At 35.5% G+C, this 18,480-nt stretch overlaps 1 protein-coding gene across 1 annotated transcript in view; it reads left to right on the top strand.

The window, feature by feature from the left end:
• LOC121319954 (myoD family inhibitor domain-containing protein-like) overlaps positions 1 to 18,265 on the top strand; it is a 146,771-nt gene extending 128,506 nt beyond the window's left edge. The window contains exon 6 of the mRNA XM_041257955.1: positions 17,849 to 18,265. Coding sequence (XP_041113889.1) covers positions 17,849 to 17,853 — 5 coding nt within the window. The 3' untranslated portion in view covers positions 17,854 to 18,265. The remainder of the gene's footprint in view (positions 1 to 17,848) is intronic.
• The last annotated feature ends 215 nt before the right edge of the window (positions 18,266 to 18,480 follow it).

Raw genomic sequence — 18,480 nt, 5'->3', positions numbered from 1 at the left:
AAAAGGAGCAGGATGAGAAATTTTACATTTACAGTTTGTTGAATGCCTCTACTGCCTGCATTTTGTACTCTTTTGTCTTAAATATCAAAGGCAATACAGTCATGTTAACATTTTAGTAATTTCAAAGCAACAGAAGACAGGGGTACAATGAAAAGGCAGAATGTACTGAAGTGGCACATAACAAAATGAAAGAGTATTTTTCACACCACTGCCTTGCGCTGAACTGGCTAGATTCAGAACCCTTGTACCATTCAACAGCTACAAAAGCATGCACAGAGATGTGGAGTCAAGGCCTAATTAAAATCCTTTAACAGATTGAAAGTCTAAAGAATGGCACACATTCAGGAGCTGCAGTTGAAAAAGGCTTGTCACTAGCCAAATCAGACAGCTTCAGAGTGTGCTTTTGCTGCCCTCCAATGTAACCATGCCGTCCAATTTTGCGAGGGAGTTAATTGGTTCTTTGATGTCTCTCGAAAGGTGCTGGTAGAAGGAAATAGTAGCCCTTTTTCTACAGGGTCACTGTTTATTTTAAAACCTCTTCACCTCCTTCTTTTTTCCTCCTCTAGTCATCACGCTGTTATCTTATATTGCGTCTCTTCTCTGGGTCACAATTTTTTCGGACTAATTTTCACTTGCTAATTTTCCAGCAGAAGATAAAAAAAAGAAGTAGGAGTACTGCGGCTCCCCGCTGCCATCACTGATCAAATGGAACAACAAGGGCAATGCCTGCTAATATGGGAAGCTATTTAGTGGTGCGCTGCCTTTTGAAATGATGATGATAATGGATTCAGTCTGCTCATTAATGGAGCCGGAGTGCTCATTAGAGTGAACAAACAAGCCAGGTTGTCAGCGTTGAAAATGCCAAGTGCTTGTTTCTATTTTATCTGAGGAGTCTAGAGACAGCGATTTTACCATTTATTACCCCTTTCTTCGCTTGACCCCTTCGCTTTTCTGGCAGCAATGTCCCTCACATGGTTTGAGTCTGGAAAATGCATGCCACCTTTGTGGCTTCTCTGTGGTACAAGGTTGCATATGCTAAAGGACTAAAAGTATTTGATTTTTGAATACCTTTTCCTCAAGTACACACCTGTTAGCATAGAAAAAAATTAAGTGAAGTGTGCATTTTCTGGAAGCCAAGGGCAACATTCATTACCATTCTCCAACAGGAGGACCATGCTGTGGGTTCATGGCTACTGGTGTTCTCATAACAGGGTTTAAACCTCTCTCTATCAGCCTTAACATGAGTGTAAATCTGCTGAACCACCTGCCATCTCAAGGCAATACAATTAGTCCGACTGGCTTTTGAGATTTCACGTGCTGCATCATAGAGAACATGAACCCTTTCAACAAGACCTTTTGTAGATCAATGTTTGGAGATTTTACGCAAAAGCCCTGTTGGCCAGCACAGTGTGATATTCTCTGGGCAACTGGATCTCTTTTAAGACATACAGTACGCTTTTAAGACAAAGCATTTAATTTTAACTGGTATAATAAGGTACTCTCCTTCCTTGCTTCCCCTTACATGGAATACCATTGCTGGACTTCATCTTTGCTGAAAGAATGGATATATGCTTTCAAATTTTCTTTTCTTGTTCAAAACCATTATTTTCTTAAGCTGTTCACTGTATTTAGTTCCACCTAAAATCTCCATCGTTCTCGTTGCTACTTAACAATATACCATTTATAGGTGATAGGCAGTTTAAAGGCACAAAAAGCTTCCTATTCTCTGTTCTGCAGCCAAAGAATGCTTAGCTATTTTTATCTCATTGAATTATCTATGAATCTATGAAAATTATTATATTTTACTATGTATAGATTTTGTATGAATATATTAACAATTGAATTTTTCTGAAAAGAATATCTTGGGGGACCAGAGCCTTTGTCACATGATAAAAACGATGCGACTGAACCAAAAAAAATAAATGACGAGACAGAAAACATTCCTATTGTTTTAGTGCGTGTTCACTTCAGGTTAGTTTGATACGTCGGACAGGTATCATAGGAACTGTCTGTGCATGTTGTGTGTGTTTTTTTTTTCATGTAATAATTAATAGAGTTGAACGTGATACCCTGCAGTACCATGTGCCAATCTGCCCATCTTGAATGATTCATTTTGGCATGGAGCTCAAATACGTAGAGCAAATCCATAAAAAAATATGTATTTTAACACAAACAGCTGCTGTTTCATCTTTAAAATTGCCTTAAAAAGGACTACACAGCAAGGTAAATTAGTCTTCACGTTATTTGTTATTACAAGAATGTGACAGGGATGGCTAAGTGGTGATGTCAGGCCAGAAGCAGGAACAAAACACAAGGCAAGTACTGCTGTGCAAAAGGCGCTGTGGCGCTGTTTATTTTTAAACACAAAAATAAATACAATATTTTAACAAAAACACAGCTCACAGATCAAAATAAATATTCAAACAAAAACAAATCTTGAACACAAGACACAACAAAGCTCGGGTCAGTCTGGGCAATTGCTTTCCCTGATTCTTTAGTTTCTGTTTAAACTCACTCCACTCATTCTTGTTCTGGTTCTCATTCTCTCCCCCTCCTCTGAACACCCACACCAAGCGTAGAGAGCTGCAGGCTGCTACAAAGAACTGTTTTGATTCTAGGTTTTTATTTATTTATTTATTTATTTTTCACATGTGTAATTTTAAGGTGCTGAAAGGTTTGGAAAAAATGAATTCCACCAAAATGAAAAGATTCAGAATGAAAAGCCAGTCTTTGCAAAATAAAAATGCATTCTGCACCCAACAAACGATCTCACTAATTATTCTATTTTACTCCTGTAAAATGCTAAAAGGACATACATTAAGCAAACCTTCTGTCTGAAGCCCTAGACAGTGCACATTGCTGCATTCTGATTTCTGGTGTTAATTATCTTTTGTTTGCCCTTGATAATCCTGAGGTTGGTGTGCAGATAATGAAGGCTGTGAATCATTGCTAAGTATAAAAACAATGGTATTGTCATTACCACATCATCAGTGTATTATAAATAATGAATGTAACACACATTAAGCAGAGAGGCAGACTTTATAAAATGACTTATATGAATAGATTAAATTTCAAGTCTTATTACTTTTCATTTTATACAGTGCTCCCAAGTAATTAGAAGAGCACATAAAAGATTTTCTTTTTCCACCTGTAGGAAATTTATTTTTACAATATACATGTCTTAAGTTGAAATGCTTGAATGTATTATTTTAAATAATATTCACAAAAAACGCTGTTTATAATTTATGTGAAGGAGATTATTAAGTTACTGAATAACGCATTGGATTTCTACATGTTAAGGTTTAGTACATAATTTTTGTTATTATAATTTATTATTATTTTTATTTTTTTTTTACAAAATGACTAAATACTAAATGCTTGTATATAACTGTGCTGTATTAACATAGATAATTACAACTACAAATTACCTTAATGTTTCATAATCCTCAAACAAAATTACTGTCCCCTAGTCATTTCTTTGTTTCATTATGCACATTTTCTTCTCAATTTAAGTCTCAACAAAAAAAAAAAAAAACCTTAGACCTTTTTGCAGCTTCCAATAATGTGTTCCACATAACAGGGTTCTTGTTTGAAGTAATAATTACAGAAGTTGCTTTGTTTTGAAAATAAAAAATCTGGTCAAGATTAAAAAAAAAAGAAAAGTTTTCTGTTGTAATACCTTAATTTAGAGTTTTCAATCAGATGTAGGTTTTTTGGTCCTTGCCCTGTAGTATCCATGACTATTCACAGGTATCTGCGTTGGAAATCCACCATAACGCCATTCCTTGTGTTGTAGTTCCCCACCTTTTGGACACTACGAGGCATGCAAGTTGAGTTGCGGTAATGTTAAAGGCATAGCTATAATTTTTGCTCTTTTTCAAACACTGTATTGTGTCATTGCATTTGTACAAGTGTAAAACTGTAATGTGTTTTTTTTTTTTTTTACTTCTATATCCTAAATAGACAGCTCTAAATCAAATAAATAATATTGCCAGATAGGTCTACTGTTCAGTTACTACTGTATGTGTGACAGTTATACTGTGAGCCATTGTTTTATTGTAATGGTAACATTTAGCCAATCCTATCTGGAATTATATTCAAATAAAATCTCATAAGAAGCTTTCTCACTTCAATTAATGGTGTTAGATCTCATACAGTATTGTTTAATCAGAATAAGGATAATACAAAATAAATACACAATATGTCCTTACAATTCATAAAAAAAAAAACAGTTTAATTTACTATACATAGAATTGTTTTTATTAAAATATGACTAAATCATGTATACGTTGTAACGTTCAGTGAATATATACAATGCGTCCTTTTTAAAACATCGTATGCATTCCATACATTTTTTGCAGAATAACACACATACTGTAGAGCAGTAACCTTCTTTAAAATGTTTACATATACAATAGAAATACCTAAATGAAATTATTAATGCAGCAACACTGATAGGAAGCAGTTCATATAGACTGTATAAGTACATAGGATTTTATTTTGAAAAATGTGAATAATATGTGTATATAAGAACTGTTAGAATATATTGCAGTATGTTGCTTTCATTTTGTTTGTATTGATATTTTTGTCCCAGATCACATAAGGTTTTGAAGATCAGTACACAGGACATGTTACATTTTTAATAACACTCTGCAAGCTCCATGTCTTGTTTTAGATTAATTATACAGATTCTTCTAAAACTCATAGCCATTTGGTAACATAATGTCTAATGTCCTTCATAATACCATTTATAACACATTGTGACGGAAAGATGAGTTCTGGTGATGAATCTTCCTCCCAACCTGTGAGGGCGCTAAAGAACGGGAGGAGAAGCATCTGGAAGGGCTGGCCTGACAGTTCGTTTCCGGGTCAGGGAAGTGGGTCAGCCTGGAGGGAAGCGCGACTCTGTTGTAAGACCGTATTGATTTGAGAGATAAACGAGAGGCAGCTGCAAGTAATAAGGCAGCTGCAACCGTTTATCTTGATATCATGCGGGATTACATATAGGGGCCAGGGTAACGCTGGTCTTTTCCTTCGTTTGGGTTAACGCTTGGAGAGAGAAGGAGCGAGAGAGGAGCTCTCGGTGTAAAGAGAACTGCGTGTTGTGTTTTGTTGTGTTTGTTTGTAATTGTCTGCGTTTTGCACCACCAGACAGTTAACTCACCGGTCCGGAGCTGTCGACCAGGGTCAGCACAATCCGGATCACCACTGCACGGAACCGTCACGAAATACAGTGTCTTCACCCACCACAAGCACGTCTGCACTCACCCAGGACTGGTGACCGTGTGTTCGTTTTGTTCGGGACTGTGTCTGTATTATTGCTATCCCCGTGCTTTACACATTGTTGTGTATAGCCGGGGATTTATTATTTAACGGTCACCAGACCTGGATTATAAATAAAAGCACCTTGTCACTGGAAACTGTTGTCTGCCTGTCACTCCTGCATCGCATCACCGTTATACCTGTTCCCCTCCACTAGCCACTTTGCCACACACATGTATAGATTCATTAGTACCTGTTACCATGTTTTTTTTTTCCATTTCCTTTCACACCATTCTGCAAATAATATCCGCTTAGAATACATTTCCCACTGAAACTATGTATCTGACAAACGAAACGTTCCCATTCCATGTATCCATTTTAATGGCATGTTTTTTCACAGTGGGGGTTGGGACCAAGTGCGAGACTCACTGTAAGGACACCCACTATGCATAATGGCAGGCTTTTTATAGAAACAAGTGTTCTGAAGCTCTGTTTATGTAATAAAAAATCCATGTATATATATATATATATATATATATATATATATATATATATATATATATATATATAGTATAAGTGATTGTCTCTTGCCCTTCACCAGTAAGTAAGGGATAGTCCTTCAGATTTCAGTTTCCCATGGCTCAAGATGATCGAGATTATTTAGGTTGCACACTCTGTAATGTTCCTTAATGATACACACTGACACAAAGATTAAATAATTATTTTCATTTTATTTAAACAAACAGGAGATTAAAATTCCATGTCGCATTTCGACTCAAACAAATCTTCGTCAGGTGGTGAATACATGTATTTACTTTAATTTTCACTTATACTATAGACTTTTACCTTACTGATGTCAGACCCTTTTGTATATTGAAGCATTGTTGTGCATGAAAGGTTATATTGTGACTGATATATATATATATATATATATATATATATATATATATATATATATATATATATATATATATATATATATAAAGCAGGATTATTTTTTTTAAATAGAGGGGTCACTAATGAAGCAGAGGGTGTTCTGACTAAAGAAATATGATCCAGAAATGTCAGCAATGTTGTAGAAATATTGATTATCCCCTTACATTCCTCTGAGAGTTTAGAACATATTTTATAGCGCCACTAACAACGTTGGCTGTGCTGTACTAGCTTTGCCCCTTGATGTTATTGAGACTGATTGTAGTGGCAGTAAAGATGTAAACATGTGATCTTTACACAGTTTGCCAACAGAGTGATTCATAAGGATCTTAAACTTTGCCTTGAATATTAACAAACCAAAAAGACTATTTTAGTTTTTTTGTTTTTTTTATTGTGTATTAGTGATATACCTTTATGCATATAAAATAATAAAACCAAATCTATAAATACGTAAAAGGTCTAAACGTGACCGACAGTTCAGCTGAACAAAAACATATGTATCAAAGTCTAAAACAGCAAATCCGGTATAGTATTTAACATAAATATACAGTGCTTTATGTTTACTTAATCAATTGGGTAACATTGATTATTTCTCCTAGTCACTTTTTTTGTTCTAAGTAACTGCAATTCAACTGCAGCAGTGGCAATAGCATCCCATTAATTGGGATGCTGTGCTTGCAATTCAGAAGTTATGATTGTTCATCAGTCTTTTTATCTATGACCATAAAATACAATGAGTGTCTTTGACTGATAGCTATTTGGAAACCCCCCCTTATTTTCGTAACAACAAAGAACATCTCCTGGATGAAAGCCAAGCATAATTCTTTGAAGCCACAGAAAAGGCAGTTGGATCAATACTCATAAATCTCTTGTTTATTACTGAATCAATTGCTACATTCAGAAAGGATATACTAGACTAATTGTTTTAGGAATAATCATTTTACTGAGGACTTTTGGATGATTAGAAACTGGGCAAACTGAACCATTCATTTACTGCAGTTTGAAGCTCACTTAATTCTTCTTTGGAGTGTTCGATTTGGAAGCAACAGTTTCTTCAGCAGACAAAGCGAGCAAAAGTGGTTTTACTGAAGAAACAAAAAGGCGTTATGTGTCTTTTTCTCTTATAAAGCCAATTCTTCTTGCCAATGTAAATAGCCAGTGATGCAGACTTTCCCTTCCGGCTTTTATCACTAATAATAACTTTTGGCATAGCATTCAATGCAAGTGCAAAAGTCCAGATATAGTTTCCATACTACAATTTTTTTTAGAGTTTAGACTGGATGAGACTATGCTAGCAATAGATAATTAATTTGTAATAATATGAATGAAATATTTAACAAGAGAGATTACATTTTTAAAAAGGAGTCTATTCTACTTCCTAAGACTCAGACCTCAAAAAGAAAAAATATATATAGTGATCATTAAAACACACACACACACACACACACACACACACACACACAACAATTGAGTAGTTTTCTCTGTGCCATGCTGATAGACTGTTAGACTGTTACCATTTCAAAAGAAGTAATGGTTGGTCCCAGCTTAGATATCACCAAACTCCCACATTATGTACTGAAGATGTATGTGTGTGGAGCTGTCAAAAGGAGATCTTAAAGAAGGGGGACAACTTAAACACAGCACAGCCACCTGCTTTCATTTAAAGTCTGTACAACACCATTTTTCTATCATGGAAGAATTGCTTAAAAACAGATCCAATCGAGTATGTCTGCTTCCATTTAGCATATAGCTTCAGTTTTAATGAATGTGGAAGCTTTGCATCATCACAGCATTTATTTTTAGTCTGTGTCTGAGCTACAGGAGAAAGGGATGAAAAGGTAAGCTGTTTGAAATGTTACTATGAGATCATGTCACATGACACAGACCTATAGATCAGCTAATGTACATGTCTCCATCACTGCAGTTATCATGTTGTTAGTGCATATGTTTTTGACAGAATTCATGGATGTTGCACACTTGTTTCCCCCCTGGCATATGCACACAAATATTGTCTATTCTTGCAGGTAAACGGGATAAGTCCCTCTCATCATGCAACATACTTCAAATCCTGAGCATGCATGTAATCAAGCTATTGAGTTTGGTGGGCACAAGTGCAATTACACAATAGCAAACCAGATGTGTAACATTACAGCTGCCATGTAAGTGTTTAGTTCTGGGAATAACATAGTTTTAACCTATTAAAGCCTGAAGGGACAGCTGGTTATAAAATTGACTTTACAACTATGGAACATACATTGTATTTGATATCATTAAAAGATGTGGCTCCATTGACTTAGATACAGCACCACGTATACACACACACACACACACACACACACACACACACACACACAAAAGAAACGCAACACTCGGGTCTAATGGATTTAATCAAATATTTTAAACAGAGACATCAAACAAAATCACAGAAAATGTGAAAAAAATTCAGTTTTCAGTATGAAATGTGACACACTGTCAAAATGAAAACATTACAAAGTTAGTATCGGGTATGACCTCCCTGAGCATGAACACAATCCTGGCAGATGTTCTGTTGGACTCAGGTCAGGGGAAAAAGCTGGTCATGGCAAGACCTCGCATTGTTTTCTTGAAGTTGTCAATTGTAATCCTAGCACTGTGTGGTCTTGCATTGTCCTGCTGGAAAATCAACACTTCCAGATTGGCATGCAGGAATGGAAAAACTGTTGCCTCAAGGACTTTGTCAATGTATTGCTGAGCAGTAAGGTTGCCTTCAAACTGCACCAAAGGCGTTCTTGTATAAAAGAAGATTCCTCCCCACATCATCACTCTTCCACCACCCCACTGGTTGGCTTGAACAATGCAATAGTCAGCATATCGCTCACCGTGGGGTCTCCACGCAGGTCTGTCAAGGGCAAAACGGCATTCATCTGTGAAAAAAACACTCCACCACTCTCTCTGCCGCCACCTCAGATGTTTTCTGGCCCACAGAAGACAGCAATTTTGTTTCTCAGCTATCAATATGTTACCACTGAACGGAAACGATGGACTAGTTGGATGTGACGGTCCTGGGCCAGTGAGGTGACCTTTTGCTTCCAGGACGTGGCCTGGCCCTCACAGAGCCAGTTTCTTGGTTTCTCTGGACTAGTCTGCTGATTGTTGAAGCAGAACATCTCATTCTCCGGGCAACTTCTCTCACAGACAGGCCTCCTTCAATCATGCCGATAGCAACCAGGTGATCTTCGTTATTCAAGCAGGACACGGTCGTATCTTTTGCTCTCCTTGCGATAATTAAAATCACTTCTTTTTGAATGGCTATTTATACAGATTCTTAATTAACTAATTTTGGCAATCTGAATTCAATTTAATTACCAAACATTGAGCACCTATCGTTTTCATGAAATCACATGAGTTGAGTTCTGTATTTTATTATCTCAAGGAACAATACTACTCAAACTATCAACAAACCTGCTCACTATTTAAAATGTAAATAACATTGTGTATGTGCCCAATGAGCTATTGATGTAAAACAGACTGTTGCATTTTCATGTTTTTCACTGTTGCATATATATATGGTAATAACAATGGTAATACCAGTAACATCATAATATTATTGTTTGTTAAAGTGAATGGAAAAATACAATTAAAGTCATTTCATATTTACTTAGTTTGTTTACTTGCTGGATTTGAAACATATGCCTTCTCTGTAAGTGCTGTATTATTTTGCGATATGTATCTAACTGTATTTGTAAATCTTACAATATATAAACAATTGCAATGCATGCTTTTTCACTTCATTGATCAGCAACTAACTATCATCTAGGTGTTTGCAAAATACCCCCACTCTCCAAAAAAGGTGAAAAATATCAAGTGGCAAGTGGCTTACAATTTTCTCTTTAGTGTTTATATATATATATATATATATATATATATATATATATATAGCTTTTCTTTGAATATTTTGAAGTCAAACATGAGAGGCAATCTGTGCATTTGTCAGAGTTTGAGAGTGTGAAAAATTGGTGCCTTAAATCATTTAAGCTGAAAAGCAACTTAGTCCTGCTGAGATAATTTTACACTGACTTACCATGCAAGCCCTTCAGGCATTCCCAGCTCAGAGCAGAAGTTTTGAAGGTAAAAACATAGAGCAAGAACATGAGAGAAGCTGGGACAAGGATCAGCAGCAACTCCAGGCGTTCAGGCAGATCTGACTTTGATTAATTGGAGAGCTGCTTTTCTATTTCCACATGTAGCGCCTGATGGAAAGGTAGAGTGGACCAGGATGTACTGACTTGGGGCTGACTCTGTTAGATAGCAGCAGGTTTTGACATCCTCTGCAGAGCTTGCAGGATATTTGCTTAGGATGATTAAATTACTGGAGCACGTTGTTAATTTATTCATGCTGAGAAAAAAAAAAATCTTAACAGAAGAAGTCTTATTTTGTGTGCTGTACAGTCACTCTAAAAAACTTAAATAGTTTAACGAAGTCGTGTTCATTTTATTCAGAAATGAATCAATAAAAAAAAGATGCTCGAGAAATGAGTTGCCAATAAAATATATAGATCTGTCTGGTTTTTAAAGCCCCTTTGAGTTTGAAGGCATAAGAGAATATTTTACTTTACAAACTTTTATAAACTTGTATCATCTGATGACAAATACTGTACTACCTTTTGTTTTGTTTTGCTGTTTATTATCCTTTTAGGTTACAATAAGCTCTGTTTAATAAAGAGGAGATCTTTTACATTCTGCCCCTTGTCACCATCCAAACACAAGTGCCCGGCGACGAGGTTGGGTGTTCAGAGGTGTAACGAGAGAGCGAGGCAGTAAGAACTGAATATAAAGAGTTCTGGCTTTACGCAGCACGATACTTGTTTTATTTAATGTCCGCTTTGTTTTGTGTTTTGTCGGTTTGCTTGGGCCAACGTGCCGTTTACTTTCAAAAGTGTTTTGTTTGAACTTTTTATTTAATTAATAAACGTGTGCATCAGCGCTTCCTACCCCAGTACTGTGTGTGTCTCTTCCTGGTCTGATGTCACCACCAGCCATACGGGTCACAAGGGGTCAGGACTCTTTCCTGTAAGGCAGCACAGTAATGGCTCAACAACTCAGCCCATTGAATTGAATGGAAAGGCAAGAGCTGGACGCAAACACGTAACCTAACAGTTTAAAGATGAACGTCTTTCTTATGTCAGTATGATTAATTCATCAGTATCTAGGAGGAGATCCATTACAATTGCAAACCTGTTGGCAGGCTTTTGAAATTGTTGCAAAGGAGTGATGTTTCATAAACGCAATGCATTGAAAAGTATATGTGTTCCATTTATTATTTTGCCATGCAGAGTTTTAAAAGACATTACAGAAGGTAACCTACTTTGCACACACTTGTTTGAATACAATGCTTGGAGTACCCCTATGCTGTAACTGTATCTTTATTAGCAGTTGCAATTTGAAAAATATTTCTAACTTTCTTAAAACTTATCAAAACTTGAGATTCCTAATGGTGCATTTCCATGAGCCCATTGTGTACTCTTAGTAGAAGTAGTTATAGTACCTTGATAAAAATCTAGCCACGGATTAATGAGACAGACATTAGCAGTAAACTAAACCAAATTATTATTGTATTGTTGTATTTTACATATCTTATGTCTATCTTAAAAATACCTGTCATTGACTATTAGCAATAAGTCATAAATAGATCAAATTGATAGTAAAGCACAAGCCAATCGATTAATCTCAACATTTTAAGAGAATCGAGAATTAACTAAGACTAAATCTCAGTAGCATGCTTGCCTTTCCTGTGCTGCATACATATAACTATAAACACCCAATCAAAAGATGAATAAACTGTTATACTGAAGTGGTACTGAAAAGAAAAGTAGTTAGAAAATTAAACAACTAAATAACATTAACAAATACAAAGTTTGTCTATTTTTAATTGCATTTCATGAGACATGAGCTGGGGGGTAGAGATAGGGCAGAAGAAGCAGAAGGGAGTGGTAAGTAGGACAGAGTGCCGGCTAGAAAGGACCCCATATATATATATATATATATATATATATATATATATATATATATATATATATATATATATATACTGATGAGGGAAAGAAAACTTGTTTAATTACAGTAAAAAAATGATTCTTTTAAGTTATAGTGATGGCATCATAGGATACGTGACTCGGACTGCTCTGATGTTTTGATCTTCAGCCTTAGTATTATTACAATCTATTAGGGAGGAATCACCTCTAGCATGAAAATACATGTCATCGTCTCAGCTGGAACTCAGAAAAGTCTTTATATAGCATGTAACGACTATTCAGCATGGGGTTTATGTCTTCCCTTCAAGAGCATGAGGCCTCCCACGTAGACTAAGTAGATAAAAATAAAGATCCCATCATGAACAACCCTTGAGAGATCATTTAGCAACTGTACAGATGTTGCAGAAGGCTGATGAGACTCAAAAAAACAAATGAGCAATTTTGCATAGGTGTACACTTTAATTTGCCATACTAAAACCCTTGTGGTATTAGTTAACATCTGCATTAAAGTGATTTTCTTTTTTTTTTGTTTTTTGGTTGATTGCTTCAGTTGATACATGGTAATCTTCTGTAGAGTATGCTGTTTTAAGCTCTACATCATTACCCCATCGCCATACACTTATTTGTAAAGCCTTAATATTTTAAATACAGCATTTGAGTGCCCTAGTTCAATAGGTGAAGGTGTAATAACAGTTATACAGATTAAAACTGGATCAGGAATGAAATCATAATTACCTCTGTACTTATTCCTATTAATCTATAACTTACACTTTGATGAAGTTCTTCAACTACAGTATCTCAGGTTCTCAACCTAGAGTCCCAGAGTCAATACCAGGTGGTCCTTGAGAAATCCCCCAAAGGTGCATGAATTTGCACGCACACCCAAACCAATAATCTATTACACAACAGGCTGGTTTCACAGACCATGATTGGTGCTGAAAGTAAACTACCTTATCCAATTTAACATTATGTTTTCCAAAATTACTACTAATCAGGGTCTGTGAAACCAACCCTATACATAACAGTTCTTGAACAAGCTCTGTGCATAACAAAAATACACCGTACACGAGCCAGTGAACATATAAACATAAGACATTCAATCTAAATAAAAACCAAAACAAATGTGGAATTTATTGAATGTGTTTAAATTGAATTTATTTATTGTAGTTTAAATATTAGAATGTTTTGTTGTTCAAATTGTGAGTGCGAGAGCTACACACTCAGCTAAATTACAAGTGTAGTTGCTACTAATGCTGTGCGTTCGAATGGAAACTTATGCTAAACTCAATCAATGTAATGCTGTCAGTTTTAATAACAACGAGGTACTTGTACAGTTGTTTTCTTCTTTTTATTCGTTGTGGCCAATAAAAAACGCTATGCCCAGAAAAAACACTCTTACTATAAATGATTTCATTTGATGTCGAATTATATTTTTGCACACAGGTTTTTCTTTTATTGTCATTTGTTTTACAGCAAATATAAGTTTGATTCTAATAAATAATTTAAACAGATGGTAACCCAACCAATGGAAATGCTTGTTTTCTCAACCCAAAAAACTCAAATTACTTATTCGCAGCACCAATGCATCAGCTGCACATCCAGTGTCTGGGAATAGAGCAAGAACTACAAAGAAAGGCAAAATAATGTTTTTTTTTTTTTTTTTTTTTTTTTTCTGACCTCACACTTCTTGTGGTTCCAGTAACTTTGAGGAAAAGTTTTACCAGGGTCTCCAGATGATTTAGCTAAAACCAGTTCAAATATCCAGATGAATTTAGGCACCAACAAGGCTTTTTTTTTTTGTTATGGTGTTCAAGGGAACCGATGCAGTTTAAATCACTGTTGAACATAAATGAAAGCTCTCGTGTGCTGTGATGGTACTTGCTGATTTTGAGCAGTATCTATATTTTATCAGCGATATTACTCCTAATAATGCACACTTTTTTGTTTTTGTTGTTTTTTATATAATGTATGCAGAAATGAAAACAGCAATACATCTCAGAGGGTTTACTTGATCGATTGTTTCTGCTGTAGATGGGCAAGTCAATTTGTCAAGTCAATTTGTAAATCGGATGTTATGAAGATTTTAGTATTGATGTCAAAATAAAAACATCAAAACAGAGAGATTAATTTATAAATTGTTCAGTGTTTATGTGTAAAATGTACTAAACATCAAAACGAATCTCTGTATCATTTAAAATTCAGATCTCTGAGCACTAAAAGCCTGCTACCGTATAATTCTGCCCATGCTAAATTAACTTATTCAAAAATAAGCAAAATCATGCACAGAATACTGTATTATACTAACTAATATAGAACACTACATTAGTTAGTTTTTTTTTTTTTGCAAAGTCTTTTAATATTAGGAGTAAATGCATTTTTATATTGTTTTTCTAAGTGCTTCACTATTTAAACAAGCCTATATGCTGTAGTTCAAGTGTGGAATATGTGCTTCTTTTTTGTTATTCAGTTACTTATTTTGAATATATTCATAACAACAAGCATACAAAATCCCAATGTATGTTACGATATTCAGTTGTAAGGTCTGTTTTCATGACCCTGTTATTATGTAACAGGGCTGTGAAACTGAACACTGTAACTAAACATCAGGCTTGGATTCCCACACAGTCCAAACCAATTGCCCAAATCTCGCAGTGGAGGCATCAGGCAGGAAACGAACTACTGGCTTGTAGAAATGGTCAGTGGATCAGATTTGCATGATTTCTGGGATTTGGCTGGCTTAGAAAGAAAAATCTGTCAGCTTTAGCTGACACTTTTCTGACAAGCCTTAAGTCATCCACGTGTGTCTATATGTAAAAGCATTTAGGCTCTGCTATAGAACAGTGGCTCTTATTGGCCGTTTCCAATTTACTAGTACAAGCTATGACATGACAGAAAAAAAAAACAGCAATATGTAGCATTCTAAATGTTACACTACAGTAGGTCTGTTTGTGGCATGTTTTTTATCCATATTTGTGAATAATCCTATAATAATGACGAGATGATACTGAAATGGAAAACATGACTAAAGCATTGACCTTTCGGCACTGGGATTTACAACACCTAATAATAAGGTCTGTTGAGTAAGCAACTTACAAAGCAAGGCTAAAATGACAAGAAAAATGGGTATGTTAAATATAAGAACATAAGAACATAAGAAAGTTTACAAACGAGAGGAAGCCATTCGGCCCATCTTGCTTGTTTGGTTGTTAGTAGCTTATTGATCCCAGAATCTCATCAAGTAGCTTTTTGAAGGATCCCAGGGTGTCAGGTTCAACAACATTACTGGGGAGTTGATTCCAGACCCTCACAATTCTCTGTGTAAAAAAGTGCCTCCTATTTTCTGTTCTGAATGCCCCTTTGTCTAAATATGAGATCAACAAGCTGTATGTGAACTATTTACTTGTATGGATAGCTTGAGACAGTATCCAAAACTTTTTGAGTAAAATGTTATGTTATTTGCTTTCAGACATTGTAGCAATAAAATAAAATATAGTTATTTTGCACATGTTTCTGTGTATTCTGTTTACATATCTACAACATCTTTGTAATACATAAACCACCAGCCTTTTGTAAAAGTACACTGTGGTGTAGATCCAATCATAAAAGTTATAGCAACTGCAATATTTCCCTGTTTTAAGTTCTTTGGCATTTTTTTCAATGCAAGGGTGTGTCCTCATTTAACTAAATATTTGACTGAATTGAGATATGAAACACAGAAAAAAAATGGACCATTAAATGGCACAATATTATTAGATTGAGTCTACCTCTTAGTAGAAACAGGATATTCCTAATAATCAACAGGTCAGTCCATGCTTTACCTACATTATTCACTGTTTGCTGAAATCATGTGTGAGTCATTTTATAGTCATCCTGGTCCAAATCAAATTGTGGGACAAGCTTTCAAGATTAACTTTAAAATGCTTTTTAGATGAATTTGAGATGCATTTGAGACACCCATAACGACATCTCAGGGCCATATTCATAAAACCTAACAACATTTTAAAACATCCACGTTGTCATGTTAACAGAATGTGCAGCACTTCTTGTTTTTTTACAAACAATGGCTAAAACTGTGCTGTTGCATTTACTGGCATCGTCCTAATGATAATAAGAGTGTACTGAACAGGATGTGGGGACGCATTACAGTGCTTCCCCTTTATGATGCTGTAGTCAGGACTATAGCTAAAAGACCATGCTATTTATGTTCTGCCTTATAACGAGAATACTAATGCCTTATAACATGTTCTGCAGTATAAAGGGCTGCCTTATAAAGGGGGAGCACAGTGCTTATCACATTGCTGCCACCTGTGTTGGATGTATTCCTGCAATATATTTTTAAACATGATCACATGATTTTGATATTATTATTATTAACATATCTTTGATGACAAATCCATTTTCACCTGTTATTTATTGTTTGCCATTAAAGGAATCAAGTATATGTTTCTGATAGAACATGTACTGTGACATTTACAAGACCAATGTGAATGGTAAGTGATTAAAAATATGGAAAAATATATTGTGGGAATACTTACACAGGAGGCATTATGCTAAATAATGGTATACATAGTTTCATGACAATTATACATACTTTTGATATATGTCATGGTCAGCGACTTTTTCATCATACTTGTAATTAAAGCTTTTGTGGCATGATATAAGACTTTTATCAGACCGTACCGGTACATTAAATTTAGTAAATTGCCTGAATGCCATTAATATTTGCTAGCATTTGGAAGAAGAGTGACATTACACACATTGGGCTATTTTTTAAACATTTGCAAACCCACTGTTTTTTTTTTTTTATTTCAGTGAATAACATGTTGGTGATTATGTACAGTATGGAAAAAGATCAGTTTTGAAAGCAATTATTTGATTGATTAAATCTACACATAGTTTTGTTCAGTCTGAAGATATCAGGTAAGACATGTAGAAAATTGTCCTACAGTTTAATGGGTTTCTATCACTTTCTTGAATGTTACAAAACTGAACACAACCTAACTTCAAATATGATGCTGAAATTTAACCCAGGGGTCTTTGGTTTCTTTTAAAGTTTGGTTGCTATAGAAACTCATTTTGTAGGTCTAACATGTTTTATTTAGGCTACTTTCACAGGGTCAATGTGCTTGTTGTTCACTCTTATCTGCGAGCAAAGGGACCGAGTTCATTTGGATGAAAGCTAAAGTTTGTTTTTTTTGGTCCTTTTCCATTTTTATTCGTGACTGAGTTAGTTTGTGCTCACAATGCAGTTTGCAAGTGCACTCGGGTCGTTTATATGGTGTGTGTGTGTGAACCGGATGTTTACAATATCCTGCAAGGCATATTGAAAGATGACAGCTATTGATATATTACTCCAGTTTTTAATATAGCTTGTTTTAGATTCGTACATATCGCTATAGAAGACACTGGGGGAGCACTTCACTAATTTAATGAATACATTTCTTGAATGCCTACAGTAGGAGAATACAGTTTACACAGTTCTGCATGGTTCTCATAATGACTGAATATATCTTGCTTGTTTGGTTGTTAGAAGCTTATTGATCCCAGAATCTCTGTGTAAAAAAGTGCCTCCTATTTTCTCTTCTGAATGCCTCTTTATCTAATGTCCATTTGTGACCCCTGGTCCTTGTTTCTTTTTTCAGGTTGAAAAAATCCCTTGAGTCGATGGTCTTGTTTGATTGGGTGATTCAGATGACTCCGTCCAACCCCAATCTGAGGATTGACTCAAGGAGGGGTGAAAACTGACTTGAGGAGGGGTGAAGACTGACTTGAGGAGGGGTGACGACATATTTGAGTAGGGGTGATGACTGACTCGAGAAGGGGTGACAACTGACTCAAAGAGAGGTGAGGATTGACTTGAGGAGTGGTGATGACTGACTTAAGGAGAGTTGAGGATTGACTTGAGAAGGGGTGAGGAGTTACTTGAGAAGGGGTGACGAATGACCCGAGGAGATTTGACGACTGACTTGAGGAGGGGTGACAACTGACTCAAGGAGGGGTGAGGTTTGAGTTTGAACCAAACCCTCTAAATGGAGTGTGAACAGCCTTAGTCACTGTTTGAAAAATCATAATCGTTTTGTGTTTTTTTTTTTTTTTTTTTTTTTTTTAACTTATGAATTATAATGTATGCAGACTTAAGGGCTTGCTAATTTCCTGTATTCTGGGGTCATTTTATTAAATTAGTTTACTACACATGCTTACACATCTATACAAATGTGTGTTTAAATATCTTCTGCCAAATTAATTATTGTTAGCTATCATGGTACATATGCTC

Source organism: Polyodon spathula, chromosome 8 (assembly GCF_017654505.1).
Source record: "Polyodon spathula isolate WHYD16114869_AA chromosome 8, ASM1765450v1, whole genome shotgun sequence".
In the NCBI taxonomy this organism is placed as follows: Eukaryota; Metazoa; Chordata; class Actinopteri; order Acipenseriformes; family Polyodontidae; genus Polyodon; species Polyodon spathula.
The sequence above is the reverse complement of the archived record's forward strand: the minus strand, read 5'-3'. Positions and strand labels throughout refer to the sequence as shown.